Below are 27,922 nucleotides of genomic sequence, written 5' to 3'. Positions count from 1 at the left end.
GAATCTTTTCTAAGAAAAGCTTACTTATGTTCAGGTAATCTTCTTAGACCTGCTATATTTTTAGCGGATGTTGCTGCAGCTTCAACTTTTTGGTTAGAAGCTTTAGCGCAACAAGTAACAGATCATAATTTTTTAGCATTATTATTATTCTATAACATGCTAAATAATTTTATTGGTGATACCATCTTTTGATATCATTAGAGTTGATGTCAGGTATATGTCTCTAGCTATTTTAGCTAGAAAAGCTTTATGGATTAAACTTGGAATACTGACATGTCTTCTAAGTCAACTTTGCTTTCCCTTTCTTTCCAGGGTAAATAATCATTTCGTTCCTTTCCTCACAACAAGGAACAAAAGCCTGATCCTTCATCCTCAGGAGCGGTATCAGTTTGGAAACTATTTCCAGTTTGGAATATATCCAAGCCTTATAGAAACCTATAGCCAGCTCCTAAGTACCTATGAAGGTGCGGCCCTTATTCCAGCTCAGCTGGTATGGGGCAGATTACGTTTTCTTCAAAGAAATTTGGATCAATTCCGTTCTTAATCTCTGGTTTCAGAAACATTGTTTCAGAAAGGTACAGAATTGGCTTCAAGTTAAGGCCTCCTGCTAAGAGATTCTTTTCTTTCCCGTGTCCCAGTTGACACAGCAAGGCTCAGCATTTCTGAAATGTGTTTCAGATCTAGAGTTGGCTGGAGTATTTATGCCAGTTCCAGTTCTGGAACAGGGGCTGGGGTTTTATTTTATCTCTTCATTGTACCAAAGAAGGTCAATTCCTTCAGACCAGTTCTGGATCTATCATTATTGAATCGTTATGTTAGGATACCAACATTCAAGATGGTTACTGTAGGACTATCCTGCCTTTTGTTTAGCAAGGGCATTATATGTCTACAATAGATTTACAGGATGTGTATCTGCATATTCCGATTCATCCAGATCACTTTTAGTGTCTGAGATTCTCTTTTTAGACAAGCATTACCAGTTTTGTGGCTCTACTGTTTGGCCTAGCCTCAGTTCCAAGAATTTTTTTTTTCAAAGGTTCTCGGTGCCCTTCTTTCTGTAATCAGAGAATAGGGTTTGGTATTTCCTTATTTGGACGATATCTTGGTACTTGCTCAGTCTTCTCATTTTCGAAGAATCTCATACGAATCGACTTGTGTTGTTTTTTCAAGTTCATGGTTGGAGGATCAATTTACCAATCAGTTCATTGATTCCTCAGACAAGGGTAACCTTTTTAGGTTTCTAGATAAATTCAGTGTCTATGACTCTGTCCTTGTCAGACAAGAGAAGTTTAACATTGATATCAGCTTGTCAAAACCTTCAGTCACAATCATTCCCTTTGGTAGCCTTATGCATGGAAATGTTGGGTCTTAGGACTGCCGCATCAGATGCGATCTCCTTTGCTCGTTTTCACATGCGACCTCTTCAGCTCTGTATGCTGAACCAATGGTGCAGGGATTACTCAAAGATATCTCAATTAATATCTTTAAACCGATTTTACGACACTCTCTGACATGGTGGACAGATCACCATCGTTTAGTTCAGGGGGCTTCTTTGTTCTTCCGACCTGGACTATAATCTCAACAGATACAAGTCTTACAGGTTGGGGAGCTGTGTGGGGGTATCTGACGGCACAAGGGGTTTGGGAATCTCAGGAGGTGAGATTTCCGATCAATATTTTGGAACTCCGTGCAATTTTCAGAGCTCTTCAGTCTTGGCCTCTTCTGAGGAGAGAGTTGTTCATTGTTTTCAGATAAGACAATGTCACAACTGTGGCATACATCAATCATCAAGGAGGGACTCACAGTCCTCTGGCTATGAAAGAAGTATCTCGAATTTTGGTTTGGGCGGAATCCAGCTCCTGTCTAATCTCTGCGGTTTATATCCCAGGTATGGACAATTGGAAAGCGGATTATCTCAGTCGCCAAACGTTGCATCCGGGCGAATGGTCTCTTCACCCAGAGGTATTTCTTCAGATTGTTCAAATGTGGGAACTTCCAGAAATAGATCTGATGGCTTCTCATCTAAACAAGAAACTTCCCAGGTATCTGTCCAGATCCCGGGATCCTCAGGCGGAGGCAGTGGATGCATTTTCACTTCCTTGGAAGTATCATCCTGCCTATATCTTTCCGCCTCTAGTTCTTCTTCCAAGAGTAATCTCCAAGATTCTGAAGGAATGCTCGTTTGTTCTGCTGGTAGCTCCGGCATGGCCTCACAGGTTTTGGTATGCGGATCTTGTCCGGATGGCCTCTTGCCAACCGTGGACTCTTCCGTTAAGACCAGACCTTTTGTCTCAAGGTCCTTTTTTCCATCAGGATCTGAAATCCTTAAATTTAAAGGTATGGAGATTGAACGCTTGATTCTTGGTCAAAGAGGTTTCTCTGACTCTGTGATTAATACTATGTTACAGGCTCGTAAATCTGTATCCAGAGAGATATATTATAGAGTCTGGAAGACTTATATTTCTTGGTGTCTTTCTCATCATTTTTCTTGGCATTCTTTTAGAATACCGAGAATATTACAATTTCTTCAGGTTGGTTTAGATAAGGGTTTGTCCGCAAGTTCCTTGAAAGGTCAAATCTCTGCTCTTTCTGTTCTTTTTCACAGAAAGATTGCTATTCTTCCTGATATTCATTGTTTTGTACAAGCTTTGGTTCGTATAAAGCCTGTCATTAAGTCAATTTCTCCTCCTTGGAGTTTGAATTTGGTTCTGGGGGCTCTTCAAGCTCCTCCATTTGAACCTATGCATTCATTGGATATTAAATTACTTTCTTGGAAAGTTTTGTTCCTTTTGGCCATCTCTTCTGCCAGAAGAGTTTCTGAATTATCTGCTCTTTCTTGTGAGTCTCCTTTTCTGATTCTTCATCAGGATAAGGCGGTGTTGCGAACTTCTTTTGAATTTTTACCTAAAGTTGTGAATTCCAACAACATTAGTAGAGAAATTGTGGTTCCTTCATTATGTCCTAATCCTAAGAATTCTAAGGAGAAATCGTTGCATTCTTTGGATGTTGTTAGAGCTTTGAAATATTATGTTGAAGCTACGAAATCTTTCTGTAAGACTTCTAGTCTATTTGTTATCTTTTCCGGTTCTAGGAAAGGCCAGAAAGCTTCTGCCATTTCTTTGGCATCTTGGTTGAAATCTTTAATTCATCTTGCCTATGTTGAGTCGGGTAAAATTCCGCCTCAGAGAATTACAGCTCATTCTACTAGGTCAGTATCTACTTCCTGGGCGTTTAGGAATGAAGCTTCGGTTGACCAGATCTGCAAAGCAGCAACTTGGTCCTCTTTGCATACTTTTACTAAATTCTACCATTTTGATGTATTTTCTTCTTCTGAAGCAGTTTTTGGTAGAAAAGTTCTTCAGGCAGCGGTTTCAGTTTGAATCTTCTGCTTATGTTTTTTGTTAAACTTTATTTTGGGTGTGGATTATTTTCAGCAGGAATTGGCTGTCTTTATTTTATCCCTCCCTCTCTAGTGACTCTTGTGTGGAAAGATCCACATCTTGGGTAGTCATTATCCCATACGTCACTAGCTCATGGACTCTTGTTAATTACATGAAAGAAAACATAATTTATGTAAGAACTTACCTGATAAATTCATTTCTTTCATATTAACAAGAGTCCATGAGGCCCACCCTTTTTTGTGGTGGTTATGATTTTTTTGTATAAAGCACAATTATTCCAATTCCTTATTTTATATGCTTCGCACTTTTTTTCTTATCACCCCACTTCTTGGCTATTCGTTAAACTGATTTGTGGGTGTGGTGAGGGGTGTATTTATAGGCATTTTAAGGTTTGGGAAACTTTTCCCCTCCTGGTAGGAATGTATATCCCATACGTCACTAGCTCATGGACTCTTGTTAATATGAAAGAAATGAATTTATCAGGTAAGTTCTTACATAAATTATGTTTTCTACCACAAGACAAGATGAATAGTCCTAAAGGAGTTTGCTCCAATCCGGGATCGGTCCAAGGGGGGTTGAATATCTCTGTCTTCAAACATGGATAGGAGATATCCCAGATAGGCTGTGGACATCATATCTCAAGGTTACTACATAGTAGTCATTCCTTCCCTCTCTAAAGTAGGTTTCTTCTCAATTTTATCTGCAGGCCAGATAACATTGAGGCATTTTTGTTGTTCATTTGGGACTTCTCTCCCCTGTGAGTGATAATTCCAGTTCCTGTAAAGGGAACAGGGTCTAGGATTTTATTCATTCCTGTTTGTGGATCCCGAAAAAGAGGGAATTTTTTGTCCACTTGGAGCGCTAAAGTGTCTCAGGGTACCGTTCACAAATGGAAACCAGTGGTTCCATTTTTACTTTGATCTAGGAGGGTCAGTTCATAGTGACCGTAGACCTGGAAGATGCATATTTTCCTGATTTTTGCCTTTCTGTCAAACACTTTCAGTTTGTGGCTCTTCCTTTTGGCTTTGCCTTGGCTCTCCGAGATCCTGGATGTCATAATAGTTCAGGCACCATTCTTTCAACAAGCAACTCTCATACAGAGATTTTGTTGTCTTTCTTTATATCTCAGATGGAAGTGAATCTGAGAATGATTTCTCTTGTTCCAGCTACAGGGGTATTTTTTAGGGACCATATTAGTTTTCCCTATCTCTGAAAATGTTTTTGAAGTCAGAAAATTGAGGATTCTTTCCTCTTGCCTCTTTCGGCATTGTATTGTGTGATCCTTCAGTGGCTCACTGTATGGAGGTAATTGGTCTGATGGTTGCTTTATAATGGACATCATCCCTTTGCTCGATTACATCTGAGAGTCTGCTGTTATGCATGTTAAGATAGTGGACTGGGGATCTTGTGGCTCTGTCTCAGAGGATAGATCTATCAACTTGAGATTCTTCCCTATGGATCAGAGTGGGGAATTAGTGGTAGAGCTCTCGCTTTGCTTGCAAGACGTAGCGGTGGGCGGACGCTCACATTCTTTATTTTCCATTATTCACATTTCAGGAGTGAATACCAGGAGTGGACTTCTTGAGCAGTCAGATTTATTCATCCCGGGGAGTGGACGCTTCTCTCAGAGGAGTTCTCCAGGTTAACCCTCAAATGGGGGGGGGTGCTGGATTTGGAAATGACAGTACGCCAAGCTTCCAAGTTATGTTCGGATCAGCAGGCTGCTATGTTAAATTCCCTGGCATTTCCTTGGGATTTCAGTCTGACATCCCTGTTCCACAGTTTTGCTCTACTTTCACGAGTCATTGCTCTTATGAAATAGGTGTGAACATCCGTATTTTAATAGTTCCTGCATAGTTTCACAGGATCTGGTATACAGTCCTAGCGGAGATGTATTTCTTCCACCTTGGTGGTTGTTCCTGAGGAAGGACCTTCTAATTCAAGGTCCATTCTTTCATCCAACTTTCATTTTCTCTGAAGTTTTCTGCTTGGAGATTGAATGCTTAGTTCTGTCTAAGCGTAGTTTCTCGGAATCGGTCATTGAGACCATGATTCAGGCTTGCAAGCCTGTTACTGGTAACTTTTACCCTAAGTTATGGCGTAAATTCCCTGATTGATGTGAATCTCAGGACTACTCTTGGAAGTAGGGTCAGGATTCCTAAGGGTTTTGCCCTTTCTCCGGGAAGGTCTGGATGACATTTTTCAGTCAGTTCCCTTAAGGGTCAGATTTCTGCGTTACCCTTTTTTTACACAAGTGTCTGGCAGATGTGCAAGACGTGTAATCTTTTTGTCAGATCCTGGTTAGTATCAGGCCTGTTTGAGTGTCTTGTTCTACTAGGAGCTTTAACCTTGTTTTAAGGTTTTGTAGCAGGCTCAGTTTGAGCCATAAAATTCCATAGATTTTAATTTTTTACCTTGGAAGTTTTCTTTTTTTCCTATAGCTTCTGCTCGGAGTACTCTCAGCTTTGCAGAATGATTCACCTTATCTTACTTGCCTATAAGGTGGTCCTTCCTTAGGTTGTTTCTAATAGAAATATTAATAAGGAAATTGTTGTTCCTTTATGTCCTAATCCTTCTTTTCATAAGGAACGTTTGTTGCACAACTTGGATGTGGTGCGTGATCTTAAATTCCATCTTCAGACGACTAAGGATTTTCGCCAATCTTCTGCTCTGTTTGTTTGGTTCTCTGGGAAACGTTAAGGTCAAAAACCTACTGCTACTTCTCTTTCTCTCTGGTTGAGAAGTATATTTCGTTTGGTGTATGAGACTGCTGGACAGCAGTCTCCTGAGAGGATTACAGCTCGTTCATGAGGACTGTTTTTCTTTTTCTTGGGTTTTCAAGAATGGAGTTTCTGTGGAATAGATTTGCAAGGTTGCAACTTGATTTTCCTTGCATTCTTTTTCCAAATTATATAAATTTGATACTTTTGCTTCGGCTGAGGCTTCTTTTGAGAGAAAGGTTCTTCAAGAGGTGGTGCCTTCTGTTTAGGTTACCTGTCTTGTCCCTCCCTAATCATCTGTGTCCTCTAGCTTGGGCATTGGTTCCCACTAGTAATTAATGATGCCGTGGACTCACCATATCTTAGGAAAGAAAACATAATTTATGCTTACCTGATAAATGTATTTCTTTCCTGATATGGTGAATCCACAGCGCCGCCCTTTATTTTAAGACGGTTATTTTTTACTAACACCTCAGGCACCTCTACACCTTTGTGTTTTCTTTTTCCATTTCCCTTCGGCTGAATGACTGGGGTTATGGGTAAGGGAAGTGACATTTAACAGCTTTGCTGTGGTGCTCCTTGCCTCCTCCTGCTGGCCAGGAGTGATATTCCCACTAGTAATTGATGATGCCGTGGACTCAACATATACGGAAAGAAATACATTTATTAGGTAAGCATAAATTATGTTTTTATCAGGGCCTGACTGGGATGAAAAATAGGCCCGGGCATATAAAGGCAGCGCATCCCACTCTCCCTCGCCCTTTTATTATTCAACCATACACCAAAACTGATGAGTATAATGTACTTATTAGACTTACAAAAACCTTTTAAAGTTTTTAACAACCTCCCATCACTGTATTGCATAAATTGGTTGTCATTTAATAGTAAAAAAGTTAAATGTAATAATAACAACAACAAAAAACAAGTTATTGAAGTTCAATAAAGAATAACCACTTATTGCACAGTGAGGGAAGACTGACCCTGGAGATTGGGCGGAGCTAAGGCAACAAGATCCAGACCGCAACTAGCCCCGGCCCTCAATATATATATATATATATATATATATATATATATATATATATATATATATATATATATATATATATATATATATATATATATATTTAATCAATTACAAGTCCGTACTTAGCATAGTGTATGTGTGTGTGACACTTCAAGTGTACTGCTAAATAAATATGTTGACACTGTCCCTAAAAGTGGTGAGATATCTCTCATAGAAAGTAACTGAGCTTGCTGGTAAGAGTGAAGCTAGGAGGGAGCTCGCTTTAAAAATTAAATACTGCAGCCAATACGCATCGGACTATTCTGCTTTCAGCCTAAAGTATTTTACAATCACCTATATTTTCTATTAGGATAGTAAGTGTTTTAAATATTTTGACACAATCTTGCCATCTTAGTTTGTGAGAAAAAACAGCAAGAACTGCAGGGGGAAAATGTTTAAAGAATACAAAAGACCAGGTGGAGACATTTCAGCTACATCCATGGAATGCCCCTGTTTAGTTCACTAGCACAGGCAGGAAAACTAATTTTACAGTAGTGTTATCTATACGAATTGTACTTTGTTTTTTCATGTGCAGTTTAGTTTTATTATGATACTGCACCTTAAATAGTTTTTTTTTTATTTCTATTATCAAAATTGTTTAATTATCTTGATATCCTTTGCTGAAAGAGCAGCAATGTACAACTGGGAGCTACCGAAAATGAGTGAGCCATTGACAAGAGGCATATATATGCAGCCAGCCAGCCACCAATCTGCAGCTAGCTCTCAGTAGTGCATTTTTACCTAGGTATTCTTTTCAGGTTGTTTAAACTTTCTTGATTCAGATAGAGCATCTGATTTTAAAAGGACAGACTACTCCTGAAATGTTATTGTTTAAAAAGATAGTACCTTTATTACCTATTCCCCAGTTTTGCATAACCAACACAGTTGTATTATATTAATACACTTTTTACCTCCGTGATTACCTTGTATCTAAGCCTCTGCAGATTGTCCCCTTATCTCAGTTCTTTTGACAGCCTTGCATTTTAGCCAATTAGTGCTGACTCGACTAAATAACTAAATGGGAGTGAGCACAATGTTATCTATATGGAACACATGAACTAGCATTGTCTAGCTGTACACATTTTTTAAATGCACAGAGATAAGAGGCGGCCTTCAAGGACTTAGAAATTGGCATATGAGCCTATCTAGGTTTAGCTTTTAACTCTCCCGATTTCAAGTATTTCACTGGTTTGGCTGATTTGTGCCCCAATATTTATCTATTCATAAGCAGTACTGAAAACTATATAATGTTACCTTTAAAGCCAAACAATAATTTATTCACAAAGTGAATATGCCACAGGTTTTAATGCCCCCCCCCCCCCGCCCGTAATATTAACTGTGCATGTTCTATATAGCCACTGTTTTATACAGATTCTAGAAGCAGGGCCGGTGCTAGGATTTTTGGCCACACAGGCGAGGATACATTTCTTTCATGTAATTAGCAAGAGTCCATGAGCTAGTGACGTATGGGATATACATTCCTACCAGGAGGGGCAAAGTTTCCCAAACCTCAAAATGCCTATAAATACACCCCTCACCACACCCACAAATCAGTTTTACAAACTTTGCCTCCTATGGAGGTGGTGAAGTAAGTTTGTGCTAGATTCTACGTTGATATGCGCTCCGCAGCAGGTTGGAGCCCGGTTTTCCTCTCAGCGTGCAGTGAATGTCAGAGGGATGTGAGGAGAGTATTGCCTATTTGAATTCAATGATCTCCTTCTACGGGGTCTATTTCATAGGTTCTCTGTTATCGGTCGTAGAGATTCATCTCTTACCTCCCTTTTCAGATCGACGATATACTCATATATACCATTACCTCTACTGATTCTCGTTTCAGTACTGGTTTGGCTTTCTACTACATGTAGATGAGTGTCCTGGGGTAAGTAAGTCTTATTTTCTGTGACACTCTAAGCTATGGTTGGGCACTTTTTTATAAAGTTCTAAATATATGTGTTCAAACATTTATTTGCCTAGACTCAGGATGTTCAACGTTCCTTATTTCAGACAGTCGGTTTCATATTTGGGATAATGCATATGAATTAATAAATTTTTTTCTTACCTTAAAATTGGACTTTTTTCCCTGTGGGCTGTTAGGCTCGCGGGCGCTGAAAATGCTTCATTTTATTGCGTCATTCTTGACGCAGACTTTTTTGGCGCAAAAAAATTTTTTTTCTGTTTCCGGCGTCATACGTGTCGCCGGAAGTTGCTTCATTTTTGAGGTTTTTTTGCGCCAAAAGTGTCGGCGTTCCGGATGTGGCGTCATTTTTGGCGCCAAAAGCATTTAGGCCCCAAATAATGTGGGCGTCTTTTTTTGGCGCTAAAAAATATGGGCGTCACTATTGTCTCCACATTATTTAAGTCTCATTTTTTATTGCTTCTGGTTGCTAGAAGCTTGTTCACTGGCATTTTTTTCCCATTCCTGAAACTGTCATTTAAGGAATTTGATCAATTTTGCTTTATATGTTGTTTTTTCCATTACATATTGCAAGATGTCCCAGATTGACCCTGAGTCAGAAGATACTACTGGAAAATCGCTGCCTGGTGCTGGATCTACCAAAGTTAAGTGTATCTGCTGTAAACTTGTGGTATCTGTTCCTCCAGCTGTTGTTTGTAATGAATGTCATGACAAACTTGTTAATGCAGATAATATTTCCTTTAGTAATGTTACATTACCTGTTGCTGTTCCATCAACATCTAATACTAGTGTTCCTGTTAACATAAGAGATTTTGTGTCTAAATCCATTAAGAAGGCTATGTCTGTTATTCCTCCTTCTAGTAAACGTAAAAGGTCTTTTAAAACTTCTCATTTTTCAGATGAATTTTTAAATGAACATCATCATTCTGATTCTGATAATGATTCCTCTGGTTCAGAGGATTCTGTTTCAGAGGTTGATGCTGATAAATCTTCATATTTATTCAAAATGGAATTTATTCGTTCTTTACTTAAAGAAGTCTTAATTGCATTAGAAATAGAGGATTCTGGTCCTCTTGATACTAAATCTAAACGTTTAAATAAGGTTTTTAAATCTCCTGTAGTTATTCCAGAAGTTTTTCCTGTCCCTGATGCTATTTCTGAAGTAATCTCCAGGGAATTGGAATAATTTGGGTAATTCATTTACTCCTTCTAAACGTTTTAAGCAATTATATCCTGTGCCATCTGACAGATTAGAGTTTTGGGACAAAATCCCTAAGGTTGATGGGGCTGTCTCTACTCTTGCTAAGCGTACTACTATTCCTACGGCAGATAGTACTTCCTTTAAGGATCCTTTAGATAGGAAGATTGAATCCTTTCTAAGAAAAGCTTACTTATGTTCAGGTAATCTTCTTAGACCTGCTATATCTTTAGCGGATGTTGCTGCAGCTTCAACTTTTTGGTTAGAAGCTTTAGCGCAACAAGTAACAGATCATAATTCTCATAGTATTGTTAATCTTCTTCAACATGCTAATAACTTTATTTGTGATGCCATCTTTGATATCATTAGAGTTGATGTCAGGTATATGTCTCTAGCTATTTTAGCTAGAAGAGCTTTATGGCTTAAAACTTGGAATGCTGATATGTCTTCTAAGTCTACTCTGCTTTCCCTTTCCTTCCAGGGTAATACATTATTTGGTTCTCAGTTGGATTCTATTATTTCAACTGTTACTGGAGGGAAAGGAACTTTTTTTACCACAGGATAAAAAATCTAAAGGTAAATTTAGGTCTAATAATCGTTTTTGTTCCTTTCGTCACAATAAGGAACAAAAGCCTGATCCTTCATCCACAGGAGCGGTATCAGTTTGGAAACCATCTCCAGTTTGGAATAAATCCAAGCCTTTTAGAAAACCAAAGCCAGCTCCCAAGTCCACATGAAGGTACGGCCCTCATTCCAGCCCAGCTGGTATGGGGCAGATTATGATTTTTCAAAGAAATTTGGATCAATTCAATTCACAATCTTTGGATTCAGAACATTGTTTCAGAAGGGTACAGAATTGGCTTCAAGATAAGGCCTCCTGCAAAGAGATTTTTTCTTTTCCGTGTCCCAGTAAATCCAGCGAAGGCTCAAGCATTTCTGAAATGTGTTTCAGATCTAGAGTTGGCTGGAGTAATTATGCCAGTTCCAGTTCTGGAACAGGGGCTGGGGTTTTATTCAAATCTCTTCATTGTACCAAAGAAGGAGAATTCCTTCAGACCAGTTCTGGATCTAAAAATATTGAATCGTTATGTAAGGATACCAACATTCAAAATGGTAACTATAAGGACTATCCTGCCTTTTGTTCAGCAAGGGCATTATATGTCCACAATAGATTTACAGGATGCGTATCTGCATATTCCGATTCATCCAGATCACTATCAGTTTCTGAGATTCTCTTTCCTAGACAAGCATTACCAGTTTGTGGCTCTGCCGTTTGGCCTAGCAACAGCTCCAAGAATTTTTACAAAGGTTCTCGGTGCCCTTCTGTCTGTAATCAGAGAACAGGGTATTGTGGTATTTCCTTATTTGGACGATATCTTGGTACTTGCTCAGTCTTCACATTTAGCAGAATCTCATACGAATTGACTTGTGTTGTTTCTTCGAGATCATGGTTGGAGGATCAATTTACCGAAAAGTTCATTGATTCCTCAGACAAGGGTAACCTTTTTAGGTTTCCAGATAGATTCAGTGTCCATGACTCTGTCTCTGACAGACAAGAGACGTCTAAAATTGATCTCAGCTTGTCAAAACCTTCAGTCTCAATCATTCCCTTCGGTAGCCTTATGCATGGAAATTCTAGGTCTTATGACTGCTGCATCGGACGCGATCCCCTTTGCTCGTTTTCACATGCGACCTCTTCAGCTCTGTATGCTGAATCAGTGGTGCAGGGATTACACAAAGATATCTCAATTAATATCTTTAAAACTGATTGTACGACACTCTCTGACGTGGTGGACAGATCACCATCGTTTAGTTCAGGGGGCTTCTTTTGTTCTTCCGACCTGGACTGTAATTTCAACAGATGCAATTCTGACAGGTTGGGGAGCTGTTTGGGGGTCTCTGACAGCACAAGGGGCTTGGGAATCTCAGGAGGTGAGATTACCAATAAATATTTTGGAACTCCGTGCAATTTTCAGAGCTCTTCAGTCATGGCCTCTTCTAAAGAGAGAATCGTTCATTTGTTTTCAGACAGACAATGTCACAACTGTGGCTTATATCAATCATCAAGGAGGGACTCACAGTCCTCTGGCTATGAAAGAAGTATCTCGAATACTGGTATGGGCAGAATCCAGCTCCTGTCTAATTTCTGCGGTTCATATCCCAGGTATAGACAATTGGGAAGCGGATTATCTCAGTCGCCAAACGTTACATCCGGGCGAATGGTCTCTTCACCCAGAGGTATTTCTTCAGATTGTTCAAATGTGTGGACTTCTAGAAATAGATCTGATGGCTTCTCATCTAAACAAGAAACTTCCCAGGTATCTGTCCAGATCCAGGGATCCTCAGGCGGAAGCAGTGGATGCATTGTCACTTCCTTGGAAGTATCATCCTGCCTATATCTTTCCACCTCTAGTTCTTCTTCCAAGAGTAATCTCCAAAATTCTGAAGGAAAGCTCGTTTGTTCTGCTGGTGGCTCCTGCATGGCCTCACAGGTTTTGGTATGCGGATCTTGTCCGGATGGCCTCTTGCCAACCGTGGACTCTTCCGTTAAGACCGGACCTTCTGTCGCAAGGTCCTTTTTACCATCAGGATCTCAAATCCTTAAATTTAAAGGTATGGAGATTGAACGCTTGATTCTTAGTCAAAGAGGTTTCTCTGACTCTGTGATTAATACTATGTTACAGGCTCGTAAATCTGTATCTAGGAAGATATATTATCGAGTCTGGAAGACTTACATTTCTTGGTGTCTTTCTCATCATTTTTCCTGGCATTCTTTTAGAATTCCGAGAATTTTACAGTTTCTTCAGGATGGTTTGGATAAAGGTTTGTCTGCAAGTTCCTTGAAAGGACAAATCTCTGCTCTTTCTGTTCTTTTTCACAGAAAGATTGCTAATCTTCCTGATATTCATTGTTTTGTACAAGCTTTGGTTCGTATAAAACCTGTTATTAAGTCAATTTCTCCTCCTTGGAGTTTGAATTTGGTTCTGGGGGCTCTTCAAGCTCCCCATTTGAACCTATGCATTCATTGGACATTAAATTACTTTCTTGGAAAGTTTTGTTTCTTTTGGCCATCTCTTCTGCTAGAAGAGTCTCTGAATTATCTGCTCTTTCTTGTGAGTCTCCTTTTCTGATTTTTCATCAGGATAAGGCGGTGCTGCGAACTTCTTTTAAATTTTTACCTAAGGTTGTGAATTCTAACAACATTAGTAGAGAAATTGTGGTTCCTTCATTGTGTCCTAATCCTAAGAATTCTAAGGAGAGATCATTGCATTCTTTGGATGTAGTTAGAGCTTTGAAATATTATGTTGAAGCTACTAAGAATTTCCGAAAGACTTCTAGTCTTTTTGTTATCTTTTCCGGTCCTAGGAAAGGCCAGAAGGCCTCTGCCATTTCTTTGGCATCTTGGTTGAAATCTTTAATTCATCATGCTTATGTCAAGTCGGGTAAAACTCTACCTCAAAGGATTACAGCTCATTCTACTAGGTCAGTTTCTACTTCCTGGGCGTTTAGGAATGAAGCTTCGGTTGATCAGATTTGCAAAGCAGCAACTTGGTCTTCTTTGCATACATTTACTAAATTCTACCATTTTGATGTGTTTTCTTCTTCTGAAGCAGTTTTTGGTAGAAAAGTACTTCAGGCAGCTGTTTCAGTTTGATTATTCTGCTTATAATTTCAGTTTTTTTCATTATAAGATTTAAACTTTATTTTGGGTGTGGATTTTTTTCAGCGGAATTGGCTGTCTTTATTTTATCCCTCCCTCTCTAGTGACTCTTGCGTGGAAGATCCACATCTTGGGTAGTCATTATCCCATACGTCACTAGCTCATGGACTCTTGCTAATTACATGAAAGAAAACATAATTTATGTAAGAACTTACCTGATAAATTCATTTCTTTCATATTAGCAAGAGTCCATGAGGCCCACCCTTTTTGTGGTGGTTATGATTTTTTGTATAAAGCACAATTATTCCAATTCCTTATTTTTTATGCTTTCGCACTTTTGTCTTATCACCCCACTTCTTGGCTATGCGTTAAACTGATTTGTGGGTGTGGTGAGGGGTGTATTTATAGGCATTTTGAGGTTTGGGAAACTTTGCCCCTCCTGGTAGGAATGTATATCCCATACGTCACTAGCTCATGGACTCTTGCTAATATGAAAGAAATGAATTTATCAGGTAAGTTCTTACATAAATTATGTTTTTGCCGCCCCCCCCCCCCGATTACATAGCATCCCATTGCAAGTTAAAGGGATATGAAACACAATTTTTTATATTATTTTAAGCAGTTTTCTAATTAACTCCTATGATCAATTTTCTTCTTTCTCTTGATATCCTATTTGAAAAGCAGGAATGTAAGCTTAGGAGCCAATCCATTTTGCTGATTGGTGGCTAAATTCAAATCAAACAGTGGTAGTGCTGCATATCTGTGTGTGTATACATATATATACATACATACATACACACACATATATACAGTGTGTGTATATATATATATATATATATATATATATATACATATATATATATGTATATATATATATATACACACACACACACATACATCTATATATGTATATGTGTGTGTGTGTGTGTATATATATATATATATATATATATATATATATATATATATATATATATATATATATATATATATATATATATATAATGTATGTGTGTATATATATATTTATATGTGTGTGTATATATATATACTGCTCTCCAGTCTTCCTTCAGCATCACCAGTAGCTGCCCGGGGTCACAATTTTAATTTGCAAAACAGGGTTTCTCTCAGTCTGTAAAGGCCCACGCACAGGCTAGTACTGTGCTGTGAGCGGGCGTGGGCTTTGAAATTTAAATTACCGTATTTAGCTTTACATTTATTAAAAAAAAAACTTCAGAGCTATCGTGTGCGATGCGCCACTGCTCCTATTGCACCCGACCATAATATGTATCAGAACGAGTGCCGGCCCTGAAGTCAGAGCATACAGTGGGGGTCGGGAGTTGTTGGAGACAGTACCTGAGTGTGTAACAGTGCAGCCCGGCTCCTGAATCCTGAAACCTTGGTGCGGTACTGACAACTGTTAATGGAGGCCTGCGTGCAGTGAGTGGGTGTGCCAGAGGCAGAGGGGGCAGTGTTGGTTGGTTGGGACCATGGGGGGGGGGGGGTTGTACCTGGCCCATGTGCTACACTGCGCTGCGTTGCGTCTGCATGGACTAATAGAGATTAGACTCTAGAGGCTGACTGAGCTAAATATAAGGAACCGAACAGAAACTTAAAGTAAAAAAAAAAAAAATATATATATATATATATATATATATATATATATATATCAGGCTGCTCTAAATTGCGCCCTCCTGCTGGGGCGCCCTTAGGCGATTGCCTAAGTCGCCTTTATACAAACGCCGGCCCTGTCTAGAAGCTTTTATTGATGTATTCTAGAGATTTTGTAGTGTCTGATTTTTACTAAAAACAGTTCTCTGTAGAAATGAATTAAAATGTTTACTAATATTTGATATTTTGCTTCTCCTTTTCCCAAATGTTCTTTAAAACTTTCCTACATCTTTATACCATTTAGAGGACAGTTAAACAACCAGTACTTAGAAATATCGGTTTATATTGCAAAATAAAGGATTTTTTAAAATATATTTTTTATTGATAAGCATCACTTTCAATGTAATGTCATTTCTTAAAGCTGTTTTTTAAATGAAATGTAAGATGATTAAATTGTTTAAAGCACCGGGTTTCAAACCTGTACTCAGGCCTCCCTAACGGGTCAGATTTTGAGGATATATGAACCAAAGCACTTGTGAAATAATCAGCGGATTAGTAACCATGGTTATTTTATCTGCTCTCACCCAAGGTAATCCTACAAATCTGGCCTGTTAGAGAGACCTGAGGTTTAAAAGGTTTAAAAAAACAGTGGTTTAAGCCAATATATGACCATAAAATATAAAGAATACCAAATGTTTATCTTTTATTTATAGTGCGAGAGCCAGATGGTAACCTCCGACTTTACTGCTAAGGCGCTGATACAGTTATATATGAGCGTTTGCACCAAGATAACCCAATCAAAGAACACCACTCAGGAAGCACTGGATGTAAGTTTGCAATTTTATTGTATGTATCCTGCTGCAGAAGTCTTGTAATCTGTTGAACTCAACTGCTTTTTTCCCTCCAACTGGTGGAAGAGTCAAATTATTCAACCAAAGTTGGGTTTACAAACAAAGCAAGGTTTAGATGTCTAGGATTCCCCCAGGTTGTGGGTTCTTTAAAACTCCCAGCACCATATGCTTACTATACAGGCTACGGTAGGACCTGTGTCGTATTCAGTCTTTGTTTTTTCCTTTTCAAGCAATAAATCCATGTTAATTACTCACCATGAAAATGTAGATTATATGACAAATCAGACAGGTGCTTGTGGCTCTTTTTTGGTCATAGTTTATTTTCTATTGACTGCTGTGTTTAGATCTACATGAGTTTTTTTATTTTCTTTTTTTTTCATTTATTTATAGTGATTGTAGGACAAACAGTTATAAAATGTGACATTATGAACGGAGAATATCGTCAGGGACATTAATAGAAATCATGTTTTTAACTTGATTTTCTAGTGAGAACATTGCAACATCCTGGGTAAAGAGACAACTTTCTGTGATTAACAACTAATATCTTGATATATTGATCAGTTTGGTCCTATACAACTTTATATTATAAAGAAATAGTAATCAACAAATGTAAAGCAAAATATCAGAACCACTTGAGTTTGAGTAAAGTTCTTTATAACTTTTACAATTGTACAGTTTCCCCTGGGTGCCAATCTCCCTAACTGAATATAGTATCTGTATTTATAAGTGCGTTATTAGAGTGAGTTAAATAGGGCTCCCACTTTTTCATAAAAATGTTAATTCTATTTTGTATGCCGTCTACATTTCTCATAAGTTGTTTCATTAGGATAACTATAAAAACTTTGGTTGATGCTTGGTTAACCTATTTCCTCTCTACAAAAATAGTAATATTCCAATGATCATATTACAGATTTTTGCCAACGAAACCCTACGGACGCTATGCCTTTGCTACAAGGATATAAGTCAGGAAGAGTATTATTTATGGGCCAAGAAATATAATGCAGCAAGTGTTGCTATGACCGACCGAGATGAAGCTCTGGATAAAGTATATGAAGAAATTGAAAAAGACTTGATGGTAGGTGATTTGATTGAAATATGTGTCAAAAACTGAACCGCAATAGGCTTGGCACAGATTGGATTTTTTATTTTAAGGGACACAAAACCTCAAATGTTTTTTCATGATTCACATAGAGCTTTCAATTTTAAACAACTTTTCAATGTACTTCTGTTATCAAATGTGTGTAATTCCCTTTGCATCCTTTGGTTGAAGGAGTAGCAATGCACTACTGAGAGTAAGTTGATCACATCAGCTGAGCCAATGACATGAGGCATATATGTGCAGCCACCAATCAGCATTTATATCCTGCAGTTCATCCGCCTTACTCCTGAGCCTATCTCGGTATATAAGTTTCAACCAACAGAACAAAAAAATTAGATAATAAAAGTAAATTGGAAAGTTATTTAAAGTTGCATGCTCTATCTGATAAATTAAAGTTTAAATTTTGAGTTGTGTGACAGATTTTCTTGCATCATTAAAGAGTGTTTAAAAAAAATGTTTCATGATGTAAAGAGCAATGTCAATGCTATCATTTTTTTAACAGCTTTTGGGAGCCACAGCTATTGAAGACAAGTTACAAGATGGTGTGCCCCAAACAATTGCCAAACTTGCTAAGGCAGATATCAAGATTTGGGTCCTTACTGGTGATAAAAAAGGTTTGTAAACTTTGTATGATGTGTGCGTGTCTGTTGTTCCCAATGGATTTCTGTACTACAGAACGGTAACTATTTTACAAGATCCAAAAAAAATAAATAAAAAATAACTTTTTTTTTTTTTTCTCTGTAGAGACAGGCAGAAAACATTGGCTTTGCTTGTGAACTATTAACTGAAGAAACGGACATTTGCTATGGGGAAGATATAAAGTAAGCTACTTTTAGCCAAAATGGCAATACTGTGCATTTTGAAATATTTATTTTGTTCATGGTAGAAAGTGAGCATTTTAAAATTGTGATCATTCAGTTAACTATTAAAAGGACAGTAAACACCTTGTAATGTACAAGACGTTCCTGTTGTGATGCTATATAGTAACATATCGGCCAAGTCTTATAGCTTTTAAAAATAAATTTTATACTGGTCATTTTTCAATAGCCCCAACTCCGACAATTTGCATAATTTGGAGGGAGCCAAATACAGTTGTTATCTGTTAAAGCCAATAAGGGAATATATGTAGCAAAGTTGGCCTTTAGGAGTCAGCAGGGTGCATTTCAAGTTCTGATAATTAGAAACTGCTCATTCTCAGTGCTAAAATTACATAAGAGGACACAATTAATAATGATGTGTTTTACTGTCCCTTTACATTTGGTGTTTAGTCATTGTTATAAAATCTTGTGTATTATCTGTATAGTGTACAATGAAAACTATGACCATAATTAAAAAAAAAAAAAAAAAAAAAAAGTGTTATAGACCAAAAATATCTGTCATCAGATGGTGAGAGTCCACAAGTCATCAGATGGTGAGAGTTTCCCCTCCCTACCACTAGGCGGAGGCAAATGATACCCAACACACCAGAACTTTTAATTACCCTCCCACTTCTCATAAGTTTTCAGTCATTTTATTTTGCCTCCTTGATGGAGTGATATGAAAGTTTTGAAGTTCTGATCTACTCATTTTTGAGTTCTTCAAAACCATAGATCGGGAACCCATTACTGGGTCACAAAGCCATGTTTATTGGGTTGCAACAGATTGTGTTGTGTTGTGTTGTATGAGAGTGTGGGTGGTGTGTGTGTGTGTGGTTTGTGTGTGGTGTTCTATGAATGTGGTTAGTTTTATTACCTTTTACAACAAGTTTTTAAGTTTGACTACAATCAAGAATAAAGTATGCACACATTTTAGTTGAAAAATTTACAGAAATTGAAGCTATCCTGTTGTATATACATCGGAAATTATCAGACAAAGCATAAAAATAGGTTTGCAAAAGATAGTGGTATCATGCCACTAGGTCTTTGGGGAATTTTTTTTTTAAATGCTGCTCTAACCAATCGAGGCACATTTTCCTACTTGGAGTTCCCTTTCAAACAGCCAAGTAGACAAGGAGTTTACAGCCAGCACTCGTGAAGGATCTTTTCTCATTGGGGGAATGTCACAGGTGTCCCAGATTAAATGTGGATTCATCCACCAATCCCCTACTCTACCGTGTGCTGCTCTTAGGGGGGGATCCACAGGGTGATATGTGATCTCCTTCAACCAATGCCTGTTATTTATGATGAATCCTTTGTATCCTACTCTGCACTGCCTAGGATGGGCTTGTCTAGTGGAAGCAAGTTGCTGCAGCTGAGAGAAAAGCATAGTGGACGAAAGTTCTTGTTAGGTAAGTACTTTGCCCACCAGCTATCAGTATGAATATGTACACATGATTCACACAGTGTGGGTACATAGGCGTCTGCACAGGGTGTGCCAAGTGTGTCCAGGCACACCCTAATGCACAGATCCATTCTTTGTTGTGTGGCACATTTTTTATTAGCAGTGTTTTCCATTTAAAATATTATTTTGTTATGCTTTGTTTTATTTAGTTTACTTGATGGATATAAACAAATGCCCTTTATTATTGCATATTCAATATTTGTTTACCTTTTAAAAAATAAATATAATCTGGGTTCACAACCTAATGGAATGTGCTGTGCATGCCAATGGTGTGGGGACATATATTAGTACATCATACACCTTATATATTAGTTCTCCATTGATGATAGGGGTGTTAATGACTGAGAATTCTTTTTCGGAGGAAATTCTTTTTGAACAAACTATTTACAACCTGTCTAATGTGAGCTCTCAAAGAGCCATTTAATTAGTCAGGAAGCTAACAGAGGCTCAAGTTTATGTAGAATAAAATTGTGATCCATAAACCAAACAAACTAGTAACTTGCCGGTGGTTGCAAGGTAACTCGGACAGCCGTTGACTAATGCAGGAGGCGCGTTTATCCATAGATACTTTGGAACTCAATACAATCTTCAAGGCTCTCCAGAGTTGGCCTGACTTGAAACAAGAATCTTTTCTTGTCACAGCAGTGGATTACATCAATCATCAGGGAGGAACTCTCAGTTCCTTAGCAATGAGGAAAGTGTCCCACATTATCAGTTGGGTAGAATGTTGCAAGATTTCTGCCATGCACATTCCGGGTGTGAACAATTGGGAGGCAGACTTTATAAGTCACCATTCTCTTCACCCAGGAGAGTGGTCGCTAAATCAGGAAGTTGCGACCAGATTGAGTCTTTGGGGTCTGGCAAAGATAGATCTCATTGGCCTGCTTGAATCACAAATGTCCCCAGTATTGTGCCTGGTCTTGGGACCTTCAGGCAAATTTGATAGATGCACTAGTAATGATACCCTAGTTGTTCAATCTGATTTACATCTTTTACTCCTTTTCTGTTGCTATCCAGAATCCAGAAAGAACAAGACTCAGCAGTTATGATTTCTCCTGTGTGGCACTGCAGGATATGGTTTGAGGATCTATTCCAGATGTCCATGTGCCCACTTGGAGGCTTCATCAAAGAAGGCATCTTCTTTCACAATGTCCTTTCTTTTATCAAGAACTCAAAACTCTGAATTTGAAAGCATAGGGCTGTCTAGGGGGGGGTTACCAGGCATATTTATCATTAGGGCTGGAAAACCATTTTTGCTTGGTGTGTTTACAAAGGATACAGCTGGAATCATTTTACAATTCCTAGAATTTTCGAGTTTCTGCAGGAAGATTTGAATAATGCTTTGTCAGCCAGCTCCCTGAAGGATCAGATTTTGTTTCTGTATTGTTTCACAAGAGAATTGCTAAAATTCCAGATTTTGTTCAGAATCTGATCGTAACTTTTTATATACTATTATTTGTCCAGTTTCTCCTCCTTTGAAACTTAATCTGGTTGTGAGGGTTGTTCCTCCTTTTAAGCCTATGCACGGTTTAGACCTTTAGCTTTTATCCTGGAAGGTTTTTTTTCTTCTAGCTATTTCTTCTGCCAGAAGGGTTTCTGAGCTTTCAGCTTTCCGATTTCTCATCTTGATAAGGCTGTCCTTTGAACTTTATATTACATATTCCTTTTTTTAAGGTGGTATCTACAGATACTATTAATAAGGAAATCTTTTTGTCTGGCTCATAAGAACTCTTAGGAGTGACTTGATGTTATGAGAGCTTTAAATATTAGATTATGTGGAAGCTACAAAAGATTTCAGACTTTCGGTGCCTTGTAAGGAAAAGAAAGCTATGGTTGTTTATCTGCTTGGCTTAAAGCCTTAATTCGTAAGGCATATATGGTTGTGGGGAAGACTTTTTCTGAGCACATTGCTGCTCATTCTACTTCTTAGGGCCTCTTTCATAATGAGGCTTCTATTAATCAGAATTGCAAGGCAGAGCTACTTGGTAATCTATGCTCACTTTTTAAAGTATTATTACTTTCATGTGTATGCTTTTCTTTGGCAGGAAAGCTCTGTGGACTTCGCTTGCTTGGGTGCAAGATTCTCGCTGGTGAAGACTCATGGATTTTCACCATCTGAAGAGGAAGAGAAAACAACATTTATGCTTACCTGATGATAAAATAATTTATTTTGCGATTGTGCAAGTTTATGAGCACCGCCCTTTCAGGTGACCGCAGTACTTGTTTTGCCCATCTTTTGCCCTGCATTACATTTTGCCTTTATATACTTGCGCTATATATATATATATATATATATATATATATATATATATATATATATATATATATATATATATATATATATATATATAACTGAGAATACATGGAAAGTGGGAGAGATTTAAAGCTTTCATGTGTTGGGATATCTTTTGCCTCCTCCTAGTGGTCAGGAGGGAAATCCCCACACGTGATGACTTGTGGACTCTCGCCATAATTAAAGAAATCAGGTAAGAATACATTTTTGTTACTGTTGCTAGAGTACTATAAACTGGAACACAGTATTTTTTTTTTGTCAATATTCGTAATAATAATTATATTTACTAAAAGGGAAAAATCATTTTAAAGCAATGCCTGTTCTGTTTTCCCTTAATGAACCAATTTTAGTTTATTAACTTTAGAAATTTAAATTTTTATCCTATTTACTTTTCTAGTGCCCTAATACAGACAAGAATGGAAAATCAGAGAAATCAGCCAGGAAGGGTTCCAGAAGTGCTCCACAATGAATCTGGCAAGAAACGTGCTCTCATTATAACTGGTTCCTGGCTGGTATGTAAATTCACACAATTATTGTTGGTTATATTTGGGTTTAGATGCAATATTTTTTGCTGTTAACGTGTTTTGTGGTACTAGATTTTAAGTCTTTTTCCAAGCTAAATTGCATTTAAATGGACTTATAGAATACACAATTGTTATTTATTTGAAGGGATGTTACTTCAAAAAGAGGGTCATTTCAAAGGACAATACATTCAAAATTGAACTTTCATGATTCAGATAGCACATGCAGTTTTAAAAGACTTTTCCAGTTTGTCTATTATCAGATTGTGCACTCTTGTGTCTCTTTATATGTACACTTTCTGAGGTACCAGTTACTACTGAGCACGTGCAAGTGTATGTGTTATTGGCTGATAGATGTCACATGATACAGGGGGCCGGGATATTGAAGTCAATTTTAAATGTGAGAAAAAAAAATCTGTGTGGTATTTTTAATATGTATGTGTTGTTTATGCAACTGTACTGCATGTAATAGTTCTTTAAGTTACATATTGTATTTTGTTTTTTAAGTTGATGTTTTTTATCCTACTCAGCTAGTGAATAATCTGTCTGTGTATGAATTATGTACAAAGATTTGTTTCAGTATCAATTTACACATTAAATTCATATATATGTGTGTGTGTGTGTGTGTGTGTGTATATATATATATATAATGTAGAAAAGTTCAGTATCTGCACTCTCACCAACTTTCCACAACCGCCAGGGTGCTCTCAAGAGTATATAGTAGGAAAATGATTCAAAGCACTCTCTGGACTTTTGATAATAAAGGCAAATTTAATTGTGATAGTGACGTTTCGGGACCAAACCTGTCCCTTCTTCTGACAGTCAAACAATGCAAAAACCAAACTTAAATAGGCCATTCAGACCCTCCCCTGTATTGCTACCAATCACAGGTAAGCGTGTGCAAAAGTGAAGACCACACCAAAATAAGGTGTGGAAGAGTGGTTGTGTACAATGTGTAATTATAAAGGTGTCAAAACTTATATAAAACTGAAATCTCATATTAGTGTGATAATCATATATGTTTCTAAGTGAGCTTTGATCAAAATAGTTAAGTTATAAGAGCAATTACTGCAATTTTTCAAAATACATATCAAGGATTCACCCCTCCTTTAGAGTGCACCAAATGGATGCTACCACTATTCAAAGGAACCACCCCTATTCATTGATAGGTTCTAGTCCATAGTCATAACATTACTACATAATATAACTATCCTGGTCATCTAGCCACTGAACACAGCTATTTTCTATTGTTATAACTTCACAGCACCCCATATATGTGGTATTATTGAACCACAACACAAAAACGATTATACACACCCTGCGATCAACTAACCATTAGATGCTATTGATATCGTCGCATTTGCTGACACACCCCTCCTGCTCTCATAGGTTACGCCTAAACAGCACCTCTCAATTTTCATATGTGTCAAAAATTAAAATAAAATAAGCGTTAGCAACCAGATCCTTATAAGATTAAATGTCAGAGACTTTGGGTACATATCTGTCTTAAGGTGTTTGCCACTCGGATGTTCAGATTATAACAGTATATATCGTGCGATCAGACCGCAACTGAGATCTGTTGTCATCTGTAAACACACCCCTCCTACTCTCATAGGTTAAGTCTAGACAACACCTCTAAAATTCCCTATGTATTGGAAAATAAAATTAGCGTTAACACCAGGATCCTGCTCTCATAGGTACAGTCTAACCATCACCTCTCGATTTCCATATATGTTAGAAAATAAGTTAACATAAGCAACAAGGTCCTTATTTGATTAATATAATTACAACAATGTAAGCCGTGCGATCTGATCGCAACTGTAATCAGCTGTCATCTGGAAACACACCCCCTCCTGCCCTAATAGGTCAGGAGTAAACCGTGCCTCTCCACTTTCATACCTACACAAAAAGCAACAACATGTATACATAGTTTAGTTGTTGACACCTTAATAGTGCCTCCCCCATAGGCTTATAGCAGAATAGGAAGTGTGATCAGATCACCGCTGAAGGTAACAGTCATCCTGAAATCTGTCCCTCATGTTGTTATTGATCACAAATAACAACCGCTTCTCGCCCCAAGCGTAATCTAGAAAGTAAATAGGCAAAAAACAAACCTATCTAAATCAACCCCTAGGGAATTACTAAAACCAAAATGCTACGTGTTAACAGTATATATGCTAAGATCCCACTGTCCAATCACAACCATACTGGAAGTCTCAGACGTGACGTCCTATATCGCTAATACCCTTCAGTATACATTTCATCAAAGCAGTCAAAACCTTGAAGGCACAGAGCCCTTGTTAGTAATCAGGTAGGTGATGCCTCAGCATCACAGTAATCACTATTTCAGTATAAGGTAATATCAAACACAATAAGCAACAATCAAAACAACACAAAAAGGCATAACACCTAAGAGCTAATATAATACAAAATGTGAACATACAAAAAGAAGTTACAACCCCTACGTCTGCTATATAGATCCCTTATCGAATGTACGTTCCCAGCATCGAAATAATTAAAAAGCAAATTAAATACCAAAACATATACATGAATAACAAAACCTCTATGAAGGCTATGAACAGGAGGGGTCAAAACGGTAAGATTTAGGTATATAGGGCCAAAAAGTTACCTAAAGACAAAAACTCCCAATTGGGCACTCAAGGGGTGTGAATCTTACCAATAGAGTTGATCAGGCTCTAATGAAAATAAGTGAACATATAACGGTGTATTACAAAACTCTATGTGATGCATAGTGAAATGTGCAAATAGTTAAAATCATATATTACACATACTAGACATAAAATTAAAATAAAAGCACTGGTATCTATTGTATGAAGACATAACTATAATGGGAAGAACCCATATGTACTGGGCCCCATAAATAATACTAAATAAATGGAAAAGGCTAGGAGTAAAATACTGTTACATAAGAGGCAAAAGCATGACTAGGCCATCATATTCTTTCCTTTATATATAATGAATCAGGACTCTCATTTGATCATAATGTCCTTGAGTTAACCCAAGAAGGCTTGCCATCCGGATTGTATGTTGAGACCTCTGGGCACCAATGTACCCAATTCATGGATCCAGCGAGCCTCCTTTTGGAGCAGGATCTTTGCTCTGTTGCCTCCCCGTCTTAATGGTGGCACGTGATCAATCAGGCGAAACCTGAGATCAGTGACTGAGTGGTTATTGTCAAGAAAATGTCGAGCAACAGGCTGTCCCGATTTTCCACTATCTAGTGCAGCTCTAATGCTTGAGCGGTGGTTAGCCATTCGAGACAATAACCACTCAGTCACTGATCTCAGGTTTCGCCTGATTGATCACGTGCCACCATTAAGACGGGGAGGCAACAGAGCAAAGATCCTGCTCCAAAAGGAGGCTCGCTGGATCCATGAATTGGGTACATTGGTGCCCAGAGGTCTCAACATACAATCCGGATGGCAAGCCTTCTTGGGTTAACTCAAGGACATTATGATCAAATGAGAGTCCTGATTCATTATATATAAAGGAAAGAATATGATGGCCTAGTCATGCTTTTGCCTCTTATGTAACAGTATTTTACTCCTAGCCTTTTCCATTTATTTAGTATTATTTATGGGGCCCAGTACATATGGGTTCTTCCCATTATAGTTATGTCTTCATACAATAGATACCAGTGCTTTTATTTTAATTTTATGTCTAGTATGTGTAATATATGATTTTAACTATTTGCACATTTCACTATGCATCACATAGAGTTTTGTAATACACCGTTATATGTTCACTTATTTTCATTAGAGCCTGATCAACTCTATTGGTAAGATTCACACCCCTTGAGTGCCCAATTGGGAGTTTTTGTCTTTAGGTAACTTTTTGGCCCTATATACCTAAATCTTACCGTTTTGACCCCTCCTGTTCATAGCCTTCATAGAGGTTTTGTTATTCATGTATATGTTTTGGTATTTAATTTGCTTTTTAATTATTTCGATGCTGGGAACGTACATTCGATAAGGGATCTATATAGCAGACGTAGGGGTTGTAACTTCTTTTTGTATGTTCACATTTTGTATTATATTAGCTCTTAGGTGTTATGCCTTTTTGTGTTGTTTTGATTGTTGCTTATTGTGTTTGATATTACCTTATACTGAAATAGTGATTACTGTGATGCTGAGGCATCACCTACCTGATTACTAACAAGGGCTCTGTGCCTTCAAGGTTTTGACTGCTTTGATGAAATGTATACTGAAGGGTATTAGCGATATAGGACGTCACGTCTGAGACTTCCAGTATGGTTGTGATTGGACAGTGGGATCTTAGCATATATACTGTTAACACGTAGCATTTTGGTTTTAGTAATTCCCTAGGGGTTGATTTAGATAGGTTTGTTTTTTGCCTATTTACTTTCTAGATTACGCTTGGGGCGAGAAGCGGTTGTTATTTGTGATCAATAACAACATGAGGGACAGATTTCAGGATGACTGTTACCTTCAGCGGTGATCTGATCACACTTCCTATTCTGCTATAAGCCTATGGGGGAGGCACTATTAAGGTGTCAACAACTAAACTATGTATACATGTTGTTGCTTTTTGTGTAGGTATGAAAGTGGAGAGGCACGGTTTACTCCTGACCTATTAGGGCAGGAGGGGGTGTGTTTCCAGATGACAGCTGATTACAGTTGCGATCAGATCGCACGGCTTACATTGTTGTAATTATATTAATCAAATAAGGACCTTGTTGCTTATGTTAACTTATTTTCTAACATATATGGAAATCGAGAGGTGATGGTTAGACTGTACCTATGAGAGCAGGATCCTGGTGTTAACGCTAATTTTATTTTCCAATACATAGGGAATTTTAGAGGTGTTGTCTAGACTTAACCTATGAGAGTAGGAGGGGTGTGTTTACAGATGACAACAGATCTCAGTTGCGGTCTGATCGCACGATATATACTGTTATAATCTGAACATCCGAGTGGCAAACACCTTAAGACAGATATGTACCCAAAGTCTCTGACATTTAATCTTATAAGGATCTGGTTGCTAACGCTTATTTTATTTTAATTTTTGACACATATGAAAATTGAGAGGTGCTGTTTAGGCGTAACCTATGAGAGCAGGAGGGGTGTGTCAGCAAATGCGACGATATCAATAGCATCTAATGGTTAGTTGATCGCAGGGTGTGTATAATCGTTTTTGTGTTGTGGTTCAATAATACCACATATATGGGGTGCTGTGAAGTTATAACAATAGAAAATAGCTGTGTTCAGTGGCTAGATGACCAGGATAGT

At 37.9% G+C, this 27,922-nt stretch overlaps 1 protein-coding gene across 1 annotated transcript in view; it reads left to right on the top strand.

Moving 5' to 3' along the window:
- The window catches only part of LOC128648464 (phospholipid-transporting ATPase IC-like), a 144,467-nt gene that overhangs the window by 115,357 nt on the left and 1,188 nt on the right, over window positions 1-27,922 (top strand). Inside the window, 6 exon segments of the mRNA XM_053701148.1 lie at window positions 16,283-16,377; window positions 16,379-16,396; window positions 17,331-17,495; window positions 18,022-18,137; window positions 18,266-18,340; window positions 22,529-22,643. Coding sequence (XP_053557123.1) covers window positions 16,283-16,377; window positions 16,379-16,396; window positions 17,331-17,495; window positions 18,022-18,137; window positions 18,266-18,340; window positions 22,529-22,643 — 584 coding nt within the window.

This window comes from Bombina bombina, chromosome 2 (assembly GCF_027579735.1).
Source record: "Bombina bombina isolate aBomBom1 chromosome 2, aBomBom1.pri, whole genome shotgun sequence".
Classification (NCBI taxonomy): domain Eukaryota; kingdom Metazoa; phylum Chordata; class Amphibia; order Anura; family Bombinatoridae; genus Bombina; species Bombina bombina.
This window is presented reverse-complemented; position numbering and strand designations above follow the sequence as displayed.